Source organism: Sitophilus oryzae, unplaced genomic scaffold, assembly GCF_002938485.1.
Source record: "Sitophilus oryzae breed Bouriz unplaced genomic scaffold, Soryzae_2.0 scaffold_864_pilon_pilon, whole genome shotgun sequence".
Taxonomy (NCBI): Eukaryota; Metazoa; Arthropoda; class Insecta; order Coleoptera; family Curculionidae; genus Sitophilus; species Sitophilus oryzae.
The window spans coordinates 234585-253708 of NW_022147488.1; the positions used below are offsets into that span (position 1 = coordinate 234585).

A 19124-nucleotide genomic window follows, 5' to 3' on the forward strand; every position below is an offset into this window, starting at 1 on the left:
TCGACGTGAAACATCGATATTAATTATCGATGTTAGATCGAAACCAAAGATTTGAAAAACTGGACATCGATCGGAACCAAAGATATGGAACTATATGTTTATCGATGTTTTAAGAATATCGATAAGCATCGCCCAACCTATCCTATAGATTCTTAATCTATGGTTTTTGTCTGTATTTACTTTTTTTTAGTTTTTGTTTTTACCTCTGTGTTTTACCTGTTTTTACAAATAAACGAGGAAAACGGAAAGGGAAAGAGAAAAAAGTGAGTACTTAGTACCTAGGCGGTAAGATGAAATTAGTAATTATTTACTTCTAGAATAATGACTGGATTAACTTGTGCTGTTGGCACCTGCAAAAGTAATGCAATAAAATCCAGGTTAAATGGAGAAGGGCTCAGATTTTTTACTTTTCCCAGGGATCCTAAAATACGTAAACAATGGGTCGAAAAGTGTTACCGAAAAGATACATTTTCAGTGAAGTACAAACGTATTTGTAGCAAACATTTTAAGCTGGAAGATTTTGAGGACTTGATAAAAGCTAAACTTTTGAATTTCCGACCAGTGAGATTAAAAAAAGATGGTAAGTTATTTTATTTATACAATTATAATTCGTTACTTTTAGATTTATATAAGTACATTTTTAAGCAATTCCTTCACTGCTACTTGGGCAATTTAATAATGATGAAGAAAAGACTTCAGCTCGATCAGAAAGAGCTTTAATAAAGGAAAGAAAAGCTTTGGTTAAGAGTATTTTAGAAAACTCGACTAAACCTAAGGCACAAGCAGGTATTATAGATTGTTATTGATTAAGAATTATCAGGATTATAACATTTATATTGTTGTTTTGTAGAGACTAATCCAGAGTGTCTAATCTTAGAAAGAAAAGCTTTGGTTAAGAGTATTTTAGAAAACTCGACTAAACCTAAGGCACAAGCAGGTATTATAGATTGTTATTGATTAAGAATTATCAGGATTATAACATTTATATTGTTGTTTTGTAGAGACTAATCCAGAGTGTCTAATCTTAGAAAGAAAAGCTTGGGTTAGGAGTCATTTAGAAAACTTGGCTAAATCTACCAACCAAACAGGTATTAAAGTATTTTTTTTAAGAATTACCAGGATTATAACGTTAATATTGTTATTTAGTAGGGAACAAGAAAACAGGCTGTCTAATCTCAGAAAGAAAAGCTTTGGTTAAGAGTATTTTAGAAAACTCTACTAAACCTAAGGCACAAGCAGGTATTATAGATTGTTATTGATTAAGAATTATCAGGATTATAACATTTATATTGTTGTTTTGTAGAGACTAATCCAGAGTGTCTAATCTTAGAAAGAAAAGCTTGGGTTAGGAGTCATTTAGAAAACTTGGCTAAATTCACCAACCAAACAGGTATTAAAGTATTTTTATTAAGAATTACCAGGATTATAATTTTAATATTGTTATTTAGTAGAGAATAAGAAAACAGGCTGTCCAATCATAGAAAGAAATGCTTTGGTTAGGAGTCATTTAGAAAACTCAGTTAAATTTTCCGAACAAGCAGGTATTAAAGTTTTTTTATTAAGAATCATCAGTATTATAACATTTCTATTGTTGTTTAGTAGAGAATAGTAGTCCGGAGTGTCCTGTCTCAATAAAATCTGAAATTGACTATGCAGGTAATTTATTTTACTATTTATGTGTTAGCAATATACTTTCATGCTTGAAAAAAACGGCGTCAAAGATGGCTGGGTAATGACAATTGTTGAAAATTTTGGTGAGGTCAAGCCCTATACGTCATTACTTGGCCAGTACCTTCCTTTATTTTATAATGGCGTTTAATGCCAGTTGGCCTTAAGAAGATAGTACTTTTTTATTAATTTAAGTCGGCCACGTTAGAGTTCCGTCGCGGTCGACGTAAAATTTTTGATATGCTCCTTCCTTAATCTTTTTATTTAAAGTTCTATAACTAGTGTTAATTTCGACAAGTTTTACGTCAATTTTTAGTAAATGACGTCTAGAGATTGACCTCGTCAAAATTATCGCTTAATATTCCCCAGCCGTCTTTGACGCGTTTTTTTTTTCGATCATACAATATTATTTTTTTTATTTAATAGAGAATGAAACTTCTGAAGAATTTACAGTCCCTCCAGAACCCGAGAGATTAGGTAATTAATTTTGTAATTAAGTTCTACTAGGCTTAAAATAATTAATTCCATTTTTTAGTAGGGGATAATAAACCATTTATTGAGTATCCAATAACGATAAAGCCCGAGATTATTTTGGAAACCTCAGAAAGCACCGATCTGATGGTACAGGCTTTGCAAGAAGAAAATCAGCTCCTAAAATGTCAAGTTACGGACCTTCAAAGAAAGTGCGCCGATTTAGAAAGTAGAGTTGCACATACTGAAAAGCAGTTAGAAGAAGTTAATAGTTCTTTTAATGAAAGAGCTAAACAATTGTATAAAGAAGTTCTTTTAGCAAATGAAATAGATATGATTGTTGTTAGTTGAGTGGTGATCTGCCTATAATTTTGTATGTGGATTGTGAAACATCTTTGTGATATATTTTTATGACTTAGTAGTGGACAGAATGGACTGCCATTCCCTTAACATGTGGCATATTAGTGTGGAGGCTAGAGGAAAGCAGAAATATCCCTTATAGGGCTTTATTTGAAAAATTGATCGCTAAAAGGGAAGAATAATAATTTACTAAATGGCTCTAACAAGCGATAAGGGATTGAACTGAAATTAGCGGTTATAAATAAAGTTAGCCAAAAAGAGAGGCAACGCTCCTTCAGAAATCGCATATTATTTATCTATCTATTTTTAATTATTTCCTGTTTTAAAAATTGTTGGTGCTTCTTTCAAATGTAGAACTTTTGCTACAGCGGCGCCATCTTAAGTGTTCCCTGTTTGATGACCGCTTTTCAATATACAAAGATAATTCTCCTTAGCTCTACCCTCCATACATATTAGACAGGGTGCCTCACTTTGAAATACTTACTGAGTTACCCAAACAATATTACAACTGTCACATGGTATAAAGAAAACAAGGTATGATCGATAGCGGCTCCAATTTCGTTAAGTTTGCGCTTACCACCTGTGACGTCATACGCCATACAAAAAAATATCCATATTGTTCAATTGCCACTAATAAAAAAAGACCTAAAATAGGGAAGAATTAGGACATAACCCCAAAAGTTATGTTTTGACATCGAGCTTGACATTTGAAAAATAATTTTCACATTTTGACACAATTAAATTTCACAGATGACACAATCTGTTTGACAATTTGAAATTGGCGCGCAGAGCTTGCCGACCAATAGTGCTGTTTATCACCTGTGACCTATACGATACAATATCATACCTTGTATTCTTTGTATCATGCAACTGTCATATAATGTCAAATGGCGATTCATCTGATAGAAGTGAAGAGGCTCTTCCCAAAAAAATATAATTAGGAAGAAAAACTTATGAGATTTGTGGTCATTTGCCATGTTTAGTGTATGAAATGTTTACATTAAAATGAACTCATTTAATAACTTGGTTTGTAATTTGTTGGAAACTCAGTTAAATGTAACATGTATTTTGTTAAATTGATTGACATTTCCAGTGTGCGTAGCCTGTAGAAGTTTAACAGAAATAGACTATTAAGAGAACAAATTTGCGGTAATACATATACCTACAACTAAGAAAAAATGTATTTTAGTTTTTAAGCATATATTTATAAATGAATATTCTGTAGTCTTTTTCCTACATTGAAGGATAGAAATAGAGTTTGAATAGTTCAGACACATAATGTTGTTCTTTTATAAGTATATGGTTCTACTTATGGCCTGTCCAGCACTGGAATGTACAGGTATGAAAATGACAGTTCATTTTTTTCTGTAATTTTTTTTGATGTCTGTCTCGACATACTATATTCTTTCACTAGACAGGCTATAAGTGTTTTTTGCATTAATGTATATTTATATTATTTATAATTACATTTTTTTAATAAAAAAAAATTATCAAATCTTTCTTTGTCAATACCCCATGTAACCATGTAAAAGCTGGACACTTTTACAAGGTCTCTCTCTCACATTCTTCTGTCTTGGGATTTTAATTTTAGGATTTTTTTATAATTCGACGTTCTCTATTCTCTGGACGGGCTGATGCCATATTAGTTGTTTAGTTGCTGAGGTCTAAGAAGTGGCATCTTATTTTCATTTTGCGTCTCATGGTTTCATTTGGTGCTTTATCATTTTCTAATCCCTTTTGAAGGTTCACAATAAGCATTGTTGTCTGTTTTCTGAAGTTAGAGGTAACTTACTAAATAGTCTATTTTCAATATCAGGGAACATAGATTGGCGCAGTCGGTAGGATTTTTTGTAGTGGGCGATATCGAAGTAATATAAGAAATCTTAACTCTGAGATAGCGGTAGCAGATGACTTTGTCGGGGAAAAGTCTCTGTATTCGTCTTTATATATTTCTCTTTATAGTAATGATACTCGTGATCTCTCAGGGTACCTATTTTTGACAACTCGCATCTCCGAGAAAGCCATATAACAATACATTTAATGCGTATACGCAAAATTGCGAATAATGCCAAAGAATAGGTACCCAGTATGACAAAATTTGAAGATGAAATATTTCATTATTTTCATTCATTCAGTTAATATTGGAGAATAGGAATAGAATAATAATTAAATTAGGAATAGAATATAAGTGAAATTAAGTTTAGGTCACAATTCAAGAACGGTAACTCCAAGCGAAAAACTAGTTATGCCACTGGATTTTACCGTGAAAAACTCTAAGGGACACAGCTTTCACCTTTTCGATAAGTTATGAGACAACCGAGATATGAAGGGAGTCGAAAAATGCAACAATTTCAAATTTGCTCTGTATTCCAGGAACTAAGAGAGCTAGGACAAATATGTGTGTGGCATTTTATACTTATAAAAAAGTAGCTTTTTGATGTAAACTCCGCATATTTCTATCTCTACTCGTAAACGAGGAACCCCGTAGAACACGAAAATGAGACAGTTTATAGAAAATACAATTTTAGAAGTACTTATTCCACTGGATTCTACGTGCAAATATCTACCGAATTCCCATTTCTCACCATTTCGATAAGTTATAAGATAACCGCGTGATACGAGGGCAGTCGAAAAATACAACAAATTTGCTCTGTATTTTAGAAACTAAGAAGGCTAGAACAAATCTGTATGTAGCATCTTTAGTTTCATAAAAAAAGTAGCAAGTAATGTGAAAACCGCATCTACTCAAAAGAGAAACTCTGTAAAACACACGAAAATTAACACCCTGTACAGTCGATCCAGTAATAAATTTCCAGGAAAATCTAAGTAAGAAAGGTAGGTATTTTAAAGTTTTGCGTCTTAAGGGTGTTTTAAAGGAAAGGAATTACTGAATTATATCACAGAATTATTTTTTGTCGTAGGCAAAATCCAATTATATACTCGAGCGTATACATTTTAAACAGATTTAGCCAGCGATGCCGTAGTTTGAAGCCATACGAGCGCAAAGGTATAAAATGGAATTGACAAGGTCATCGATTTACTTCTGACGGAAGTAACGACGTGGTGTAAGTGAATCCCCAACTTTTTTCGAAATTTTCACATTTAAAGGTAGGAGGCACATTTCTTCTAAATTTTTAAATATTTTAATATTTTTTTCTGCAGTAAAAAAATACTAAAACTACAGGGTGAGCCTTAAATAAGTACAAATATTTGCAGGGCTGGTAGATCTCGATAAAATAAACATATTTTCTCTCTATCGTTTTTCAAATAAGTCCAAAATAACCGAAAAATTTTCCTTTAAAAATTAAAAAAATGATTTTTTCCTTAAACTTTGAGAACCACTAGATCTTTTCTACTTTTCTAGGTTTTCTTTCTTGTAAATTTAATCTACTACCTACATTATTTTTTACGCACCTTATATTACAATATGGTGCCCGGTGGCATAGAGGTACAGGCTCTCGTCTACCAATCTCAAGGTTGTGGGTTCGAATCCTACACCCGGCATTTCATCAGCCGACTATTTTTATTAAAATAAAAATAGTTTCGGTACCTAGGTCGACTCAGCCTTAAACGAGTATTTGGGATTCACAATCCTGAGGTAATAATAGGCAGTTGAAGCGTAGTGCTAGCCACATTACCTTCTTTGTATACCGAACCTTGCTACTCTCAAGGGGTTAAACGCTATCTACGGGAGCTAGTATTATTATTATTATTATTATTATTATTATTATATTATACATTGTTACATTAGGTTGCTGAAACAAATCTCGAAGAACCAATCGACGCATAGACGTTCTCTTCTCTTCAATGGTGGTTGCAGTCAAAGTTTTCAAGAAGACTACTCCAAATGGTAAAGTTACCGTCTATCTAAGCAAGAGAGATTTCATCGACCATCTCGACCATACCGATCCTATAGACGGAGTTGTTTTCATCGAGAATGACTACTTACAGGTACGTTCTATCTAGGGTTGCCAACTTTCAAAATAAAAAAAAAATTGTGTGTGGGCTATGTGCGCATATTTGAGGTGAAACTTCTTACTAACAGCTATTAAATTGAAGGATTTCAGGGACATGTTTGAAAAAATCTACGATAGTTTGAAATGTTGAAAAAGTAATAAATTTAAAAAACATATTTTTTTTTCTCTTAAAAAATTTATTTTTTACGTGTAACAAATACATAGTTGTTTTACGTGTAACAAACTGGGTATTATGTATTTGTATTTTACTAAGAGTGAGTCCCAGGTGGGACCCTCTACTGAGGCCGCGAGGGTCTATTGTGGCTCAGTTTCTACAAGCTCTTTAATAGAAAAAGAGCATTAAAGTTCGCCCTCAAGACGCAGCCTTTTAACATAGGCCGTTATGTCCGAGGGTGATATGTCTTCTAGGTCTGATAAGTCTAGCGTGGGTTTGCCAAACACCTCAAACCTGATCCTGCCCCCAGCGGGGCAGGTACACATAACGTGCTTCATTGTTTCGTCATCTTCCATACAGAGTCGGCATTCGGCGTCTTCCACCAGTCCCATCCTCTGTAGGTGTGATCTCAGCCGGCAGTGGCCCGTGTATACTGCAGTAAGCGTACGCGCTCCGTTCCTACCAGCCTTTAGGAGTTCATCTGTTCTACGTTTGGATGGCCCTGCTAGGATTGTTTTGGCATGTTCCATTCCGGGACTGTCATACCAGTCCCGAAGCGTTACACCCCTAACCCATTCACAGAGCCTGTCTCTTGCGAGATTTTTTGGTACGTTAAGTGGCGGTCTGGGCCCACGAATGGCGAGCCTGCACCAGTTTTGGCGAGGGAAATCAGCACGTTCATTTCCCTCTAGGCCGACATGTCCCGGTATCCATATTAGCGACACTTTGTTTCCATCTCCTAATATATTGAGTAGTTTCTTACAATGAAGAATCGTCCTGGACGTACTTTTCGTTGCCTCAAGTGCTTTCAACGCGGCTTGACTATCCGAAAATATGCTTATTGTTTTCCCGGTGTATTGCTGTTCTACCAGCATTTGCACACAGGTTTCAAAACAATCAAAATTGAAATTCAAATTAAAAAATTCAAATTTGGTTCCAAACCAAACCAAAACAAACTGGGTGTACAAATTAATAAATAATTTGATTCATTTTCACAAAATTTGTATTAAAATATCAATATTTTTGATAAGCAGGTGGACTGCTCACAAATACACGGCGCGTCACTACGTATTTCCAAGCCGTTACCACTGCAGCCTTAAGTTAAGTTACCAAGGCTTTGAATTTTTACTCCCAGCACGCGTAAAGAAGTTTCACATCAAAAAACAGAGGACGTGGGGTATAAATGCGCCACAGGCGAAACATTTTTGGAAACCTCCCCCAAATGTTGTCAAGAATTTATTCAAACGTTATGTAAACTTTATGCGGTTGATGGCGTTTCTTACTTCCTTAAAAATATATTCCGCGAAAATAAATCGCTAAAAAGTTATAAATATTTTAACCGATATTTTAAACGATACCGCAAAATCATAGAAAGCGAATATTTGCAGTTATCAGTATGGTACAAACTGACGCAAAGTGTAACGTAAGAAATTTAGTTGAAATTTCGCTTTTCCGCCCTCGTGAGGAACCAACTTTAATCTGGACTTACGGAAACCCCCATTTCCAAAAAAGAAAAACTAAGGATGGTCCTTTTTAGGGTCGCAAGGTTTTCTGTTCTGTGGTCACAGTCTACCGTTATGGACGGGAAGAGGATGAGGTTATGGGAGTTAAATTCAGCAAAGAGATATCGATCGGGTCGGTCCAAGTGGTCCCATCCAAGAGGGAATTAGGTAAAATTACTTTTTTTAACATCATTTAAGTTTGGCTGCCTCCATAGAGAAAATAATGTATTTTCTATCTCTATGGCTACCACTTTATTTAAGGAATTTTACACACACCTAGAGTCGACTTTGTGCTTGTTTAACTAGAAAATACGTGTTTTTTATTGTCCTCATCAGGCATTTAAGTAATCAAAATGCATAGAGTAACAGTCTTACTTCACTGAGATCTTATACATATAATTTATTAGATTAATCTGATAATTAAGGATATCATGGCGCCCAACGTGGGGCCACGGTGAAAAGTTAAACTAATTAACAATAGAGCTGAAATAATTTATTTTTTGTGCCAATTGTAGAAAAAAGCAACCATTTTTAAAAATAGTTGAAAAATAATTATTTAAACATGAAAACATGGAATTCGTTTTTCAAGCTGGACGTACAGTGTGTCCCATTTTGGTTGAAATAATAGGGTATCTCCGTTATTAGTGAAGATAGAAGGGTGCGGTTTGCACAAACCTGTCCCACTTTTTCGTCAAACGGAAGATGCTGCAAACAAAATTTTCATAGCCCTCTTCATTTCTGAGCTACAGGGTCTTTTCAAAAACTTTGCAATTTGGGACACCCCCTGTATCTCTGTTATTGTTAAAGGTATCGAGAAGGCGAAAACTGCTTATTATAGAACTTTTTACGTAGAATACAGTGGCGTAGTCTGTTTTTCTACCAAAAAAATATTTTTGAAAATATGAACTAAAGTTATGTTTTTTCAAATGAAACACCCTGTATATTTATAAATTATATGATCTGTCTTGCTACGAGCTTCTCAAAAATATATATCACTCTATATTTATTTTCACTATTTACTGCAATATTTAAAATATATCATTTTCTTATTAGTAGGCCGTGATAAATAACAAAAAATCAAAATGGTATTTACTAAAATAGTCATACACATATTAAAATTTATTTGGGATTGATATATTTTACTTTTGAAATAACTGTTACCACTGAAACTGTGAATATATTTTTCTTTTTTTTATAACGGGATGGGTTTGCAAATATCTAAATCTTGAATTATTAAAGCATTTTTCAGGTGTTCGACATTGTTGTAGTGCCCACGATATATTTCGTATTTCAAAAATCCCCAAAATCAGAAATCGAGAACGGCGAAATCCGGGAATCGAGGAGGCTATCAATATGCGTTCATTGGTTCCAATTCATTGATTTGAAAAATAATAATTTAACAGTATTCTAATATTTCCATAGTTATGAGGGGGAATGTTCCCCATCTTGCTGAAAGTATATTTCACGTAAATTAGCTAAAGGAATATCTAAAATTTCCGATACGATAGATTATTCTTACGTATACACGTATTCCAAGATTTACAAATAGCGGTAGAGAGTTAAGTTTCCCTAATATATAAAGAATTTATTAGCGGCTCCCAAAATAAAACAAGAGACAGATAGCAGTATACTTTTAATAATTCTTTAGTTTCTTTTATTATCAATCATGGCCTACTAATAAATATGATCTTTTAATAAAAACTTTTAAATATTGAAGTAAATAGTGAAAATAAATATAGAGTGGTATATATTTTTGAGAAGCTTATGGCAAGACAGATCATATGATTTATAAATATACAGGGTGTTCCATTTAAAAAAACATAACTTTAGTTCATATTTTCAAAAATATTTTTTTGGCAGAAAAAAAGACTACGCCACTGTATTCTACGTAAAAAGTTCTACAATAAACAGTTTTCACTTTCTCGATAGCTTTAACAATAACAGAGATACAGGAGGTGTCCCAAATTGCAAAATTTTTAAAAAGACCCTGTAGCTCGGAAACGAAGAGGGCTATGAAAATTTTGTTTACGGCATCTTCCGTTTGACAAAAAAGTGAGACAGGTTTGTGCAAACCGCACCCTTCTATTTTCACTAATAACGGAGTACACAGAAGTTTGTACACAGACAAAAACGTTTTTTTCAGACGTTTTTTTTCTCGGGCAAAAACGTCTGTGTCTTTTATAAAACATAATCCTTCGACGAAGAGCTAAATGTTTTATTTACAATCAAATATGCAATGCAGCAGATGCAGAACAGGTTGGGACTAAAAATGTTTTAACATAAAACGTCAATCAACCTGACTAAATGAGCATAAACCCCGACTTAAACCTCGCGATTGATCAGTGTGCTTTAGCCCATTTGCATTGAGGTATTACATGAAAACAGCAGTCAGCAACATTTTTTACTGAAACTGTTTTGAGTCTTAATTCAAAATATCATAGCCACTCGTACTTTTCAAAATCACAGTATGTATATATTTTAATTAAATAAAATAAAAAGTGAAGGGTTCTTGCAGTATCAATATGTAATATTTAAATAAAAATATTTCTTGCCATATAACTTTCTATTTGTAAAATTTTGTAAAATAACAAAAAGTTTTTTTTTCGGGGGAAAACCAACCATCCTCTCGTTACCGGTTTCAGGGCCTATACCCCATCATCAGACGAGCTAACCGGGTTGGATTTCCCAAAACTTTTTGTTATTTTCAGTTTTTCATTATTTTTGATAGCTGAACATTTTACAAAACAGCAGTTATATGGCAAGAAATATTTTTATTTTAAATATTACATATTAATACTGCAAGAACCTTTCACTTTTTATTTATATTTTAATTAATAGATAATGTATAATTTATTTAATAGATCAGATGACAACCATTCAAGAGAAATTGGTGAAAAAAATGGGACCCAACGCATATCCATTTACATTCAAGTTTCCTGACATGGCGCCATGTTCAGTAACTATACTTATTTTTCATTCTTCACACAGTTTTCACCTTTTCGGTGAGTTATAAGATAGCGGAGATACGAAGGAGGGCGAAAAATGCAACATTTTAAAGTTCTCCCTGTATTTCAGGAACTGAGAGATCTATTACAAATCTGTTTGTAGCCTTTTTAGTTTCATAAAAAAGTAGCGTAGTGATGTGAAAACCGCATCTTTGTAAATTATAAACCCTATAATACCACAGATTATACAGATTATAAACTTTGTTTTTTCTTTATTGTTTTTCGTGGTTCCAATTTTCGGAATTGGGCACTAGTTAGGTTACTAGTTTGCGCACATAGTACGCCCACTTATGGCCTCTAAAATTGTGCACAGCGCCTGACCGGCACGGTTATTAGAGAGATATCGGAAAACCGAATAGCGTCATGCAGTATTTACGCGTACCTTATCATGGTTAGGATATGCGCGAGTCAATTTTTAACTTAATTAACACCCGCTAATAACGTTACCGCCTGACGTAATTTGCGGATCAATTACACCAAGCGCTATTTCTAAATAACGTTTAAAAATTGCTTAAATGGGCATGTGCGGGTATTTGACAACCGGGGCCGGCCGGCGAGATCTTTTATTTTAGGTTATGTTTGAATTGTTTTGAATTATTACTTTAGTTTTATTAGGTAATTTGATACTTAAGTAGCTGGGATTAGTTTTAATTAAATAAATATGGCCCAAAATATGGATTCCACCTCTTTCAATATTAAAGAACCTACAAAGAGGCTTAGGTTTACAGCAGATGACGACTTAGCCCTTCTAAGAGAATTTGTTGCTTGTTGCCCTAAACCCACTGGCAGACGTTAAACAATAAAGCACTGGAAATAAGCACTTTAGCCCTTTAGTTTTAAAATACCTAGTAAACAAACCAATTTCAAAGTTTTAAATTCAAAGTTAGGTTAAGTTTAAATAGCGGACGCGACGCGAACAGAATTCTTTCCGATCCGATAACTATAAATGAAGAGAGTTAATACCACCTCACGTAAAGGAAATAACACCTGGCCTTATCAACGTCCATGCACGCTATTCGGTTTAGCGATATCTCTCTATTACGCTGTTTATTGTTATTTTACGCGAGTTTATTTTTGCGCACAGGAAATTTTACTCGTTTGCACATCGTCATAAAAAACAACTTTCGTACCACGAATTAAGGATAAGATTTTTATCTGTATACATATAGTATACCTAATCTGTGATAATTCTCACAAAAATGGTTTGTACAAAAATGTAAATATCATGATTTTTTTGAAACATAGGTGACCCTCCAAGCGGGTGAAGATGACCAAGGCAAACCACTTGGTGTGGAATATTTCGTAAAGTGTTGGGTGGGCAACAATGAAGAAGATAAGGGCCACAAAAGAAGCACTGTTCAGTTGGCAATAAAAAAATTGCAATATGCTCCGGCAGGTACTCAACTTATTTTTCTATTGTGTATTATTTTATCGTAAGTTTATTATATATTTTTCAGTGCGCGGAAGTACAAGGCTTCCGTCTTCGCTTGTCTCGAAAGGTTTCACTTTCTCCAGTGGCAAAATCAATTTGGAAGTGACGCTGGATAAGGATATTTACTATCACGGCGAGAAAATCGCTGCTAACATTATGATTAGCAACAATTCGCGGAAGCAAGTGAGAAATATCAAGGCCTATGTTGTACAACACTGCGAGGTAAGATAAAATGTATCCCATCAAAAACATAGAATGTAAAAAACGTCTACAACGCAATTCTTCCACTATAAAAAGTTGTGAGATGTAGAACCAAGTCAGATTATTTTATTTTGTTCCTCTTTAAGCACCTATTCAACAATTTTGTTACAAATTATTAGTATCAATATTAGTCATCTTGATTTCTGTAATAATTATAATGATGGGCAAAACTGTTATTTTTAGATAACAGTTGAAACTGTTATAGTTATTTATAAAAAAACAGCTTAAAATAACAGCTTAAAAATAACAGGTTTCTTTATTTTATTGCTAAATATCTGAAAGAGTATGAGGCGGTCACCGCCAGGCGTATTAACGCAGTTGCAAGTTACAACAATGACATGCTCGGTGGTAGTATTTCCAGGGTGTCAAAACATTTCTAAATATCGATTGTTATCTAAAATACCTCTCTAAAAACGGTGGTTGTTTACAAATAAGCGCTGTTTACAAATAGCGATATAAAAAAGCCAAAATTCCGTCACTCGTCTATACCTATACATTCCGATCTACCTACGCCTTGCCCCTCGATCCGCGTAGATCCTGAATTGCGTAGCAATGTACAGGGTGCATCTCACTCGACGGGCGACAAGCTCTTAGTTATAATTTTACCATTTGCGGTCAAAAAATAGCAATATAAGAAAATGTGTAGTATATTCTTCATAAGTAAACCAACTACACACTAGAGTTCGAATTAATTTTACACTTAAACTAGCGTGTACCCGCGACTTCGTTCGCGTCGAATTAATAATTTGTAATGGTGATGATAAAGCAAAGCAAGAATTAACATACAAACTGGATAAAATTTTCTCACATTTGCCAAAAATAAGCTTTAAACGTCGAGCAGTTTAAGCAGAATCGTGTGGTTAATCAATTACTCAACTTTTTGGAACACCCTGTATGATTTTTTTAAAAATTTCAAAATATGTAGAAAAAAATTAAATTATGCGTGTCCAAGCGTTTTCCCGAAAGACTAACCGTTTTTTAAATAACAAATATTGTAATATTTAAGGGGCGTTTTCACCCTCTTGGAATTTAAGATTCGAGAAACCCCTCCTTATCGAACCTCAACCCCACAGTCAATCCGTTTGCCAAAAATCAGCTTTAAACGTCAATCAGTTTAAGCAGAATCGTGATTACTCAATGGTCATATTTTATGAAACACCCTGTATATATTTTTAAAAAGTCTTAAAATATGTAAAACAACGAAATAAAATATACAAGTTAAGAGTTTTTTCGAAAAACTCACCGGTTTTTAGATAAAAAATATTCTAATATTTGGGGGTGGTTTCACCTCCTTAGAATTCGAGTTTCGAAAAATCCCTTCTTATCGAACCTCTACACCCTAAAGTCAATCCATTTTCCAAAAATGAGCTTTTTACGTCAGGGGCTTTAAGCAGGATCGTGATTAATCAATGACCAGATTTTTCAAAACACCTTGTATACATTTTTAAAAAATCTTAAAATATTATTCTGAAAATTTTTCAGAATAAATAAACACCTAAATATTGAAACTTAATAACGTACTGAAACATACAGCGCCATAATATCTCGACCTCCGCCCGTTATGCTCGTAACAGGTTGAAAAACAATATCTAAAACAACTGATGCGTTATTCTCCAACCTGTTTCGAACCTCCATCGACAATCGACCGATGCAGCAGCGTTCCTTTCCCACTCCGATTATCTCGACCGCCGTCCTGTTATGCTCGTAACAGGTTGAAAAGCAACGTATCTAAAATGACTGCTTCTCCAACCCGTTGCGAGCCTCCATCGACAATCGACCGATGCAACAGCGTTCCTTTCCCACTCCTGTTATCTCGACCGCCAGGCGTTATGCCCGCAACTGTTTCAAAAAACCTGCTTCTTTTATATCCTATTATTTTTAAGCTGTTGCAAACCCAATACGACCATCGACGGCGTCGACCGAAGCAGCTACGTTCGCCGTAGCGCATTCCCCACTCCGTTGTCCGTTGTCTCGCCGCCTGATCGATGGTTGACGAAATAACATGTTTTCCATCCATACTAGTTGTTTTTTGGAATTGCTTCGATCAGCATAGAATTTCGTGGCGGTGCAGAGCGCCGACTTCGTTTTTCGTTTCACGAGCGGCCGATCTCTACGTGTCGTTATTTTATATCTGTTATTTTTTAGAAATAGTAACGGTTGCGTTGTGTTATTTCTAAATAATTGTTATAAAATAACAGATAGTTAAATAACAACCCATCACTAATCTTTACAACTATTAATCAATGCTAAAACAATCTACCTAATTTGGATCTAATTCAAATGACTTGAAAATTTTAACTTTCGTTTATTTATTTTGATACTGTTTTTAGGTTACAATGGTTAATGCTCAATTCTCCAAGTACGTGGCCAGTTTAGAGACGCGCGAAGGCTGTCCAATCACCCCTGGAGCAAGTTTCACCAAAGTGATCTATCTCATCCCTCTGGCGGCGTCCAACAAAGACAGGAGGGGAGTGGCATTGGACGGGAGGCTGCGTGATGACGATGCCAACTTGGCCAGCTCAACTCTGGTATGATAAATTCGTAGAATGCATTTAATGCAATATATCAGTGCTAACTTTTACGTGTTTTAACCATTTTCTCACCTCGTTTTCAGGTTCCCGATGGCAAATGCCCAATCGACGCGATCGGTATCGTGATATCGTACTCACTGAGAGTGAAGCTCAACTGTGGTACTCTCGGAGGTGAACTGGTCACCGACGTGCCTTTCAAACTGCTGCACCCTGCTCCCGGTATGGTTGAGAAAGAGAAAGCGATTGCTATGAAGCGAATGAAGTCCATTGATCGGTAAGAACTTATCTGTTAAGCTCCGTCTACACATAGATTTTTACCTGCCCATCTTCTCGACCTCTATTGCTTCATCATGTGTATTTATTTTGTAGGAGAAACTACCGTTAGAAACTGTTATTCGGATGGAACAGTTTATTAAATAAAAACCCGCCTCTCGGTGTCAATTCCTTTATTATATGTATTTATTTTTTCAGAAGTAACACTGATAGAAACTGTTATTTCGAAATAACAGTTATGAAATAACAGTTTATTAAACAGAAACCCTTATTACGAGCTCTATTTCTTTTTATATGTATTTATTTTTCAGGAGTAACTACTGGTTGGAAACTGTTATTCCGAAATAACCAGTTGTGAAATAACAATTTTTTAAATAGAAACCCGTCTCTCGACTTCTCCGTCTTAAAATTATGTGTATTTATTTTTCAGGAGAAACTGTTATTCCGAAATAACAGTTTGTTAAAAAGAGAAACCCGGTTCTCTAGCCATATTCCTTCATTATATGTATTTATTTTTCAGGAGTAACTACTCTTGGAAGCTGTTATTCCGATACAACAGTTATGAAATAACAGTTCATTAATTAGAAACCCACCTCTCGACTTCTATCTCTGTATTATATGTTGTATTTATTTTTGAGTAGTAACTATTGTTGGAAACTGTTATTTCAAAATAACAGTTATGAAATAACAATTTATTAAATAAAACGATGTACTTAAACAGCCGTTAAACGGTAGCCTACTAAAATGCCGTTAATAGATATTGTGACGTCGTTCATGTCGGCGGAAAGTAATGCCTAGCCTTAAGCATTCTACAAGAGCACCTGTGGGTCAGTGGCTGAGGCTATCGCTTCGTAAGCGAATGGTCCGTGGTTCAAATCTCATGCCGACCAAGACTTTTTTATATTTTTTTTTTGCTTATAGCGTGATCTTATTGCATTGGTTTCACTCTTTTTAGTTGGATTGGTTTAGTTATTTGGCGGGTTGGTTAGCGTGGTTATTTGGAGGATGTTAATTCATTGGTTAGTTGGTTGTTTGGTGGGGTTGGTTGATTTTTACTAATTTATATTTGTTTTTTATATTTTTTATCAGTGTCGAGGTTAGTTGCGTTGATTAAGTTGGTTATTTGGTGGGGTGGATAGCGTTGGTTAGTCCTTATAAAATTTCTATATTTCATAAAGCCGTCAAGTGCGTCACATCAACGACGTAATACCTATTAATGGCATTTTAGTAAGCTACCGTTTAACGGCAGTTAAAGTACAGCCTAAATAAAAACACCTCTTTATGTCTATTACTTTATTATATGTATTGATTTTTCGGAAGTAACTACGGGAGGAAACTGTTATTTCGAAATAACAGTTATCAAATAACAGTTTATTAAATAGAAACCCGCTTCTTGGCCTCTATTACTTCACTATATGTATTAATTTTTCAGGAGTAAGTACTGTTGGGAAGTGTTATTCCAAAAGACAGTCACGAAATAACAGTTTATTAAATATAAACACGCTTCTCGACCTCTATTCTTTTATTATATGTAGATACATATAATAAAATATAATATAAAAAAAAATATATATAAAATATAATATAGATAGTTTTAGAGAATAACACTGTTGGAAACTGTTATTCCGAAATAACAGTTTATTAAATAGAAACACACCTATAATATAGTATGTTAATAGGCAATAATATATAGTTTGTTTCTTTTTTAGTGGTCGCTATGATAATGATGACGATGACAACATCGTGTTTGAAGATTTTGCGAGATTCCGCATGTCACGTGACGAAATGGAATAGAATCGACAACACCATTTAATAAATGATAGAAGTAAGGTATGATCAAACATCTAAAAGTCGAGCAGGCTTAAAAATGCAATCAATTAAATTCAAGATTTATGAATTTTTCAGCTTCATAATTTTAAAAAACTATATAAATTTCACATTTAACTATTGTTTCTTGTCAATTTTTTGAACGTTAACAAAAATTTTGTGAACGAACGGTAGAAAAACATTTGAAGATTCTTGCCTTTAAGTATTTTTGATTATACTGTACTTTTATTGCACCGGACATACGACAACGACTATATAAAGCCAAATACAGTGATTTTTTTCTTTTTAGTTACTTAGATACTTATTAGAAGCAAATATTAATATGCAGGGTTTATATCTTAACAATATTTGTATAAGAATTATTCATATTTTATTCTCTATTGATATTATTATAATTATTTAATATAAAACTTTATTCTTTATAAGAATTAAACACTTCTTGTTTTTCTATTTTTCGGGCATATTAAATTAAACACTATTGTGAAAATAGAAAGGCAAGTATATTTTATTAAAGAAACGGCGTCGTAGTAGCCATGAAATAACAAATGATGATAATTTCTGTCAGGTCCTTTTTCTTTAAAGATTAATTTTCAACAATTTTTAATAAATGACATATGTATATAGGTGATTGGCCCGACAGAAATTATTAACAATTGTTATTTTAAAGACCACTATGATACTCTTTTTTCCGATCGTATGGCATGTTTCATTCAAAACCAATGGCAAAACTAAAGAAGTTTCCGAAAAGTATGATTAAATAAATAAGAGTGTACCTACTTCCGCCAGAAGTGATAATTGTTAATGTAGTTAGGCAATAATTATTGTTAAAGTAGTTCTTAAATCTAACTTAAATAAATATCTAATAGTATGTATTATTAAATATTTTTTAGAGCCTTGTCACTCTTCTATAAAATTTAATGAGTTTTCCTTGACTTGTAAGTAAGACGGGGTCATAATGAAACAGAAGATTCTTTATGTACACACACCGGGAAAATCTAGGGATATCTACTTTATTAAAGTTAAAAATAAATGTTTTGAATAAACAACCACATATTTGTAGGCCGATTCTTTCTACTTCGATTAAAACGAAGTAGTCACACTAGTTATTTCTAAATTTGGGATATTTGCAGAAGTGTTTGTGCATTTTTTGTCAAATGTATAAAAAGCACCTAGCATCAATTGTTCGAATTTAACCTGTACTGACTATGTTTTTATGATAACTGGCCAGAATTCATTCAAATAACTCTGTTTAGTATTAAACGACATTATGGAGCGTAGACATCTTAACAGAGACGAAATGCTAAGGGCCATGGGTATGCTCGAAGCTGGAATGCGCCAAATCGACGTAGCTAGAGCATTAAATACAACGCAAAGTGTAATATCGCGATTAAGTGCACGCTACCGTGAAAGTGGTGATGTTGCTGAAAGGCACACAGGGCGACATCGCATTACTACCCCTCAGCAAGATCATTTTTACAATTAAATGCTCGACGTCGACCGACTCTTACAGCACCAGAGCTTAGTTTAATTCTCCGGGAAAACACATAATGTAACCGTTAGTCCTGACACTGTTCGCAATAGATTAAGAGAGGTCAACTTAAGAAGCAGACGCCCCTCGAGAGCTCAACCCTTAACGAGAGGAAATCGAGAGGTACGATATTTG

General features: G+C 34.1%; 2 protein-coding genes across 2 annotated transcripts; both read left to right on the forward strand.

Moving 5' to 3' along the window:
- Positions 1 to 29: 29 nt before the first annotated feature.
- Positions 30 to 3132, forward strand: LOC115890404. Its single transcript, XM_030910633.1, has 13 exons — positions 30 to 106; positions 149 to 263; positions 318 to 358; positions 417 to 580; positions 646 to 786; positions 851 to 937; positions 1002 to 1088; positions 1147 to 1239; positions 1304 to 1390; positions 1449 to 1541; positions 1600 to 1656; positions 2095 to 2145; positions 2204 to 3132. Exons 1-13 carry the CDS (start codon positions 30 to 32, stop codon positions 2488 to 2490), a joined length of 1380 nt encoding a protein of 459 aa, XP_030766493.1. The 3' UTR covers positions 2491 to 3132.
- Positions 3133 to 6230: 3098 nt separating this feature from the next.
- On the forward strand, positions 6231 to 18323 carry LOC115890444 (arrestin homolog). Its single transcript, XM_030910672.1, has 8 exons — positions 6231 to 6450; positions 8168 to 8300; positions 10994 to 11088; positions 12383 to 12533; positions 12595 to 12791; positions 15161 to 15358; positions 15445 to 15635; positions 17344 to 18323. The coding sequence occupies exons 1-8, from the start codon at positions 6307 to 6309 to the stop codon at positions 17426 to 17428; spliced, it is 1194 nt and encodes a 397-aa protein (XP_030766532.1). The 5' UTR covers positions 6231 to 6306; the 3' UTR covers positions 17429 to 18323.
- The last annotated feature ends 801 nt before the right edge of the window (positions 18324 to 19124 follow it).

What these genes read in the sequence shown, in the direction of transcription:
- LOC115890404 (XM_030910633.1), top strand. Translation starts at nt 30, where the DNA reads ATGTTAGATCGAAACCAAAGATTTGAAAAACTGGACATCGATCGGAAC. An exon ending in TGCTGTTGGCACCTGCAAAA is followed by an intron (nt 359 to 416) that starts GTAATGCAATAA and finishes TACTTTTCCCAG; the next exon opens with GGATCCTAAAATACGTAAAC. An exon ending in TAAATTCACCAACCAAACAG is followed by an intron (nt 1,391 to 1,448) that starts GTATTAAAGTAT and finishes ATTGTTATTTAG; the next exon opens with TAGAGAATAAGAAAACAGGC.
- LOC115890444 (XM_030910672.1), top strand. Translation starts at nt 6,307, where the DNA reads ATGGTGGTTGCAGTCAAAGTTTTCAAGAAGACTACTCCAAATGGTAAA. An exon ending in TCGAGAATGACTACTTACAG is followed by an intron (nt 6,451 to 8,167) that starts GTACGTTCTATC and finishes GGTCCTTTTTAG; the next exon opens with GGTCGCAAGGTTTTCTGTTC. An exon ending in ATTGCAATATGCTCCGGCAG is followed by an intron (nt 12,534 to 12,594) that starts GTACTCAACTTA and finishes TATATTTTTCAG; the next exon opens with TGCGCGGAAGTACAAGGCTT.